Genomic DNA, 6,759 nt, shown 5'->3' on the forward strand with positions numbered 1-6,759 from the left:
CGTTAATTTTTAAGCCCATGCTCTTCATGCTTGCATTTAGTTTATTCAACATTCTTTGTAGGTCTTCGATAGATTCTGCCGTAACAACCTTATCATCTGCGATAAGTGAACAAATTTTGTTTTCTAACCCAAATTAAAATTTTTGACTAATTACAGGAAAAGCGGCAACACATGCAATCGTCTACGCTCAGTTAATTACTCCAGATAATGAAAATCATGGACTGCATCCTTTTATAGTTCAAATACGTGACCCAAAAACATTTTTACCAATGCCAGGAATTACTGTTGGAGATATGGGAGAAAAAGTGGCTTTGAATGGAGTAGATAATGGATTTCTAATGTTTAATCATTATTCCGTCCCTCGCATTAATCTTTTAAATAAAAATGCAGATGTTACAAAGGAAGGCAAATACGTTGCTCAAATTAAGGACCGGAGCAAACTTTTTGGTAAAATTGCAAATTCGAGAATTAAAAATAATAAAAATCAACTTTTTTTTAATTAAAATTTTCTGTAATTGTTCTTTCTTCGTAACTTTTCCGAAATTTCGAGTAAATGGTTTGCAATCTTTTGCAAAAATTTTTTTCTAGTCCAAAAGTAAAATATGAGTCAGTGGAGAGAAACATTTGTATTTTGTAAAAAAAAAAAAACAGAAATAATGAAAATATACTCACTTTTATACATTTAAAAAAAAAGAATGTATATTTTGGATTATGTAATCGTAAAATGTGAATGGATCAAATATGCCATTAATGTTCAATATTATTGGATTAAAAGTTTTTAAAATGAATTTCACTAATTTTTTATTAATATTGAGTTGATTACTTTGAAATATTAAAATATTAAAAACTGAAAATTGTTATAATTAACATTAATATTATAATCCAATAAATACATTTTGTTTCATAATAAAATTATAAATGTTCAGATAATTTAAAAAAATTTAAATTGTATTTTTTCGAGCTGGAAACTTGATTTTTACAGATTTGTAATTGGGGGGGGGGGGTGTAACTTTTTAAGTCTCATTAATTAATTTTCCAAACAGTTTCAAAATATTTATTTGGAAATTCGGAAGTCATCAAATTAAACCATTACCTAATGTTCATACATTTTTATTATTCAGGTGCATCGTTGGGTGCACTTTCGACAGGAAGAGTTACAATTACAATGATTGGTACAATGTATATCACTCTTGCTACTGTTATTGCGATTCGGTATGTTGCTGCTAGAAAACAATTTGGTCCTTCTGCTAAAGAAGAATATCCTGTTATTGAATATCAAGTTCAGGTAAGTTTAATTTCATATCAGGGATAATATAATTGAGGCACCGGATTGCAGAACTGCCTCTACGCTCGGCCCGTCTCAGCCCAGTAGGCGCAGGAGAGGGGATACTCACTAAACGTGTTGGTCGAGGGAAAAATCAATTTACATCGCAATAATCAACTTGTTTCTCTGCTAATAATTGACGAATCGAGTTGATTTTTGCGTAGAAATATTCCCTAAGTTTGTGCGCTTCTCACAGATACAGTTACTTAGTAAAATTGTTAATTTAAATTATAATTACCAATGAATGAACTAACGCTAGAAAATTATCATTTTAATTTAAAAACGGACTAAAATGATCAATGTCGGCTTATTCTGTATACATTTGGGAGTACCATATTAAAAATTTAGATAAATAGTTTGATATTTGCGCTATCAATTTGTAGTTAAAAGCTTTCTTATTTTATAGAACTTTAAATTCACAACGTAAAAACGAATAGCTTAAAGGAAGACGCAATAGAAAAATGTATGAGTAAAAAGCTAATTTCGTTACACAAAAATATTTATTTTATTTTAAAACATTGTTAAAAACACTGTTAATCAATTTTAACATATAAATTTGCGCAGCTTTTTAACTACTTTTAGGATACAGTCACACAGCTTTCAAAAATATACACAAAATAAGATTTTTTTTTTGTTTTCCCTACTTCTTTGGTTTAATATTCATTACACTTTAATAATCATTAAAAAAAGACTTTCCTCGCGCTTTAGATCAAGATTAACTTTTCAAAAACCAAAGGATACTGTAGAATGATTAAAAAATGCTATTATCCTCTGCCATGGTCAAAAAACGACTGACTTACTATGCATTTTTGAGGACAGTGTTGATTTGTTTACATTTGATCTTTCACGCGTTAGTTTACACTTTGTTCTAGGAAAGACAAGATTCGAAAATTTATTCTAGTGCATAACCTTAATAAAGAAGCAAATTCTTTTCCAATGGTTATTTCAGTGTAATGAATACAAATGTATGTGTTAGGATTAATAATAATAATTTGTAATAAGAAAGAAAATATTAAATATATTTCAAAATAAAATAAATATTTTTGCATAATGAAATTTGCTTTTTACACATACATTTTTCTATTACATGTTCCTTTAAGCTTTTCGTTTTTACGTTGTGAATTTAAAGTTCTATAAAATAAGAAAGATTTTAACTACAAATTGATAGCGCAAATATGAACCTTTTTATCTGCATTTTTAATATGATACTCCCAAATGTATTCAGAATAAGCCGACATTGATCATTTTAGTTCGTTTTTAAATTCGTCAATTATTAACAGGGAAACGACAAGTTGATTATTGCGATGTAAATTGATTTTTCCCTCGATCAACGCGTTTAGTGAGCATCCCCTCTCTTGCGCCTACTGGGCTGAGACGGGCCGAGCGTAGAGGCCGTTCTGCAATCCGGTGCCTCAATTATTATAATCACCAACACCTGTTGAAGAGAAAAATTTGAAAAAATGTTTCAAAATAACTTTTGTTAGTATATATTATATAACGCGCATATTTATGGTATTCAAAGAATTCATGCAATTTAAGGAATTCGTGGAATTCATCGAATTCGCGGAATTCAAGGGTTTCATGGAATTTATATGACGCCCGGAATTTGCGGATTTCGTGGAATTAGCGGAATTCTTGGTATTCACGGAATTTGAGGAATTCACTGTACGCACGGAATACAAGCAATTCACAAGATTCAAAGAATTCATGCAATTCCCGAAATTCGTGGAATTTACGGAATTCAATGAATTTGCGAAATTCACAAAATTCAAGAAATTAGCAGTATTCAATAAATTCACAGAATTCATGGAATTAACGGAATTCAATGAATTTACGGACTTCCAGAAAATCATTGAATACATGAAATTCATGGATATCACGGAATTAATGGATTTCACGAAATTCATTTAATTTACGGAATTCACGGAATTTAAGCAATTCAAGGAATTGACCTAATTTGTGAAATTCAAGGAAATCGTGGAATTCATGGAGTTCACGAAATTCATGAAATTCAATGAGTTATTAAAATTCAACGAAATCATGAAATGTATGGAATTAACGAACTTCCACGAATTTCTTGATTTCCGTGAATTTCTTGAATTTCTTCAATTACATGAATCGCGTGAATTCCTTCAAATCCATGAAGTCCGTGAATTCCATAAATGATGCGTATTCCGTGGATTCCGCAAATCCATTGAATTCCATGATTTTATCAAATTCCTTGAATTCCATGAATTTTGCGAATTCCCGGAATTCCTAGAATCCCATAATTCCGTGAATTTCATGATTTTCATTCATTCCTTGAATTCCATCAATTCCGTGAATTCCATACATTTCGTGAGTTCCTTGAATTTCATAAATTTTTGAATCCTTTTATTATCATGAATTCTGCGAATTCCGTTAATTAATTGAATTTCGTAAATTCAGCGAATTGCATGAATTCCGAGTTTTACAGGAATTCCGACATTATAGTTAATTCCGAGAATTCCGTGAATTCCACCAATTAAGCGTATTCCGTTAATTCCATAAATTTCGTGTATGTAGTGATTTCTATCAATTTGATGAATTTCGTGAATTCCGTAAATCCAGTGACTTTCGTGATTTTATAGAATTCCTTAAATTCCTTAATTCCGTGAATTTCATGAATGCCATAAATTTCGCGAAACCCTTTGATTTCATTATTTCATAATACATGTATTGAAATGCTAGACTATCACTTGAGGATTTAAAACACTTACAATACATATATTGCAATTTCGCCATTCCAATACCATATTTGCAGTTTTACCTTACGCTTCTATTCTAGAAGTCTTGTATAAATGTTGTAGAATTCCAAACATTTTTAACAGTGTATAGGTGGTGATTCGCTAGTTGGTGTTATCACTACGTATACCTATTGACAAACGGGAGGTTTGGTGCCGAGGATAAATGTGGAGTTTTGGTTTTCTGCAGTTTTCCACTTCTCTGACCAAATATTAAATAACAATCCCGTGAATAATAATAATTTTTCAGCAAGGAAGATTGTTTCCTCATTTAGCATCGATGTATGCAATGACTGTATTTTCTCATATGTTTGTGAGAAAATCTCGAGAATTTCAAATTGACATGCTGACATCGGATGATAAAGAATTGATTAGTACAAAAGGATTGGAAATTCATGCATTATCATCAGCAGCAAAGCCGCTTTGTACCTGGACTGCTCGAGATGCAATTCAAGATTGTCGAGAAGCTTGTGGTGGTCATGGTTACTTAAAAGGTATTATTTTTTTATTTTATATATGAAACGATTTATTTTAGCGACCAGGATCCAAAAATAGGCAGATAATTCAATCATATCATTTTATTGCACAGCTTTCTTAAAAAAACATAGTTTTTGGTTGCAAATTCAAATGTTTTGTTAAAAATTCGTCTTTTAAGGCTAAAATATTTTTTGGATGAAAACTAAAATTGGTCTTTTTGATTAAAAAGTTCATCTTTTTCATTGTCTTTCTTTGAAAAGTGCAACTAGTTTTGTTGAAAAATAAACTATTTTCTAAAAACATGTACTTTTCGTTCAAAATTCTTACTATTATGTTGAAAAGTAAATTGAAATCTTTCTGTATGAAAATTCAACTCTTTTTTGAAAATTATTCTTTCTTATTTATAAATTCACCTCTTTTAGTCGAATTTTTATTTTTCTTGCGCAAAAATGCATATGTTTGGTGGAAAATTCAACAATCTTGTTAAACAGTCATTCTTTTTGGTTAAAGTTAAAAGATTGAGCAGAAAAACTAACTTTTTGTTTAAAATTCTTATTTCAGAAAGTTTAGAAACTTATTTTTTTTTACAAAAATTCATATTTTTATCTCAAAAAGTCGAGTGGAATTTTTTTTAATGAATATTAAACAGTTTTTTTTTAAATTATTTTTTTAAAATAAAAATTCACTTGTATTGAGAGAAATTTCATCTTTCTTTGATGAAAATATATTTGATTGAAAATTCAACAATTTTGTGGGATACTCATACTTTTTCGTTGAAAATTCTGCTGTTTTGTTGAAAATTAAAATTTTTCGGAGAAAATTTGGTATAAATTTTTGTGTTAAAAAGTGAACTGAAATCTTTTCCGGACAAAAGTTTAGCTTACAAAATGTATGTTATAAATTCATCTGTTTTAGTACACATTTCATTTTTCTTGGATAAAAAAGCAACTATTTGGTAGATAAATAAAATATTTGGTTAAAAATTCATCCTTTTTTGTTGCAAAAATTAGTTTTTTTTTACTGAAAATTCATTTTATTCGTAGAAATTTATTTCTTGTTTAAAAATTCATATTTTGATCGTGAAAAGTGAAATAAAATCTTTTATAACAGAAAATTTAAATATTTTTTCTAAATTTATCTTTTCGATTTAAAAATTCATCTGTTTTAGTAAAAATATCTTCATTTTTTATGAAAATATAACTTTTTGGTTAAAAATTATTCTTTTTTAATTGAAAATTAAATTTTTTCGTAAAAACTTATTTCTTGTATAAAAATGCATATCTTGATCGTGAAAAGTCAACTATAAGTTTTTTTAACAGAAAATTTAAATATTTGTTCTAAATTTATCTTGTCGATTTCAAAATTCATCTTTTTTAGTAGAAATATAATTTTTTTTAAATGAAAATACAACTTTTTGGTTCAATTTTTCTTTTTTTATTGAAAATTCAATTTCTTCGTAGAAACTTATTTCTTGTTTAAAAATTCATATTGTAATTGTGAAAAGTCAACTGAAATCTTGTTTAACAGAATTTTCGAATATTTTTTCCAAATTTATCTTTCCGATTTAAAAATTCAAATGCTTTAGTAGAAATATAATTTTTTTAATGAAAATACAACTTATTGGTCAAAAATTATTATTTTTTTTTTTGCTTCAGTATTCAACTTTTTTTTTGAAAGATTTGGTTGAATCACTTTGTTAAGAAATAATTTCTTTTCTTGAAGATTTATATTTTTAGTTGAAAATTCATCTCTTTCGTTGAAAGTTTAACAATTTTCCTAAAAAATAATCTTTTTAATTGATAATTTATAATTCAAATAATTGGGTTAATACAAATTACAAATGTATTTGTTTGATTGACGGTTTATGTCTTTGGTTGAGAATTTAACTGTTGAGGGGAAAAATCTTTTTTGGTTTAAAATTGGTTTTTTAACTGAAAATATACCTTTTCCATTTTTTTTAATTGATCTTTTTAAGTTGATAATTCTCCTATTTTCGTAAAAAAAAATAATTTTCTTGTTTGAAGTTTCTTTTTTTTTGTTGCGTAAAAACGCATCAGTTTCGTGGAAAATTTATTTTTTGCTAGAAAAATATATTTTTAATTCTTCTTTATTCATAATGTGTCCCCTAAGGGTTTACATGACTTCCATTCCTTACAATCTTTCCGTTTACATCTATATATTTTTTACAATCTTATC

At 27.8% G+C, this 6,759-nt stretch overlaps 1 protein-coding gene across 4 annotated transcripts in view; it reads left to right on the forward strand.

The window, feature by feature from the left end:
* The window catches only part of LOC117181628 (peroxisomal acyl-coenzyme A oxidase 3-like), a 42,486-nt gene that overhangs the window by 23,692 nt on the left and 12,035 nt on the right, over positions 1 to 6,759 (forward strand). For all 4 annotated transcript variants that reach the window (XM_033374502.1, XM_033374506.1, XM_033374503.1 and 1 more), the window contains 3 exons: positions 157 to 447; positions 1,122 to 1,285; positions 4,337 to 4,580. In XM_033374502.1, the coding sequence (XP_033230393.1) occupies positions 157 to 447; positions 1,122 to 1,285; positions 4,337 to 4,580 (699 nt within the window). The remainder of the gene's footprint in view (positions 1 to 156; positions 448 to 1,121; positions 1,286 to 4,336; positions 4,581 to 6,759) is intronic.

The sequence above is a fragment of the Belonocnema kinseyi genome, chromosome 10 (assembly GCF_010883055.1).
Source record: "Belonocnema kinseyi isolate 2016_QV_RU_SX_M_011 chromosome 10, B_treatae_v1, whole genome shotgun sequence".
NCBI lineage: Eukaryota > Metazoa > Arthropoda > Insecta > Hymenoptera > Cynipidae > Belonocnema > Belonocnema kinseyi.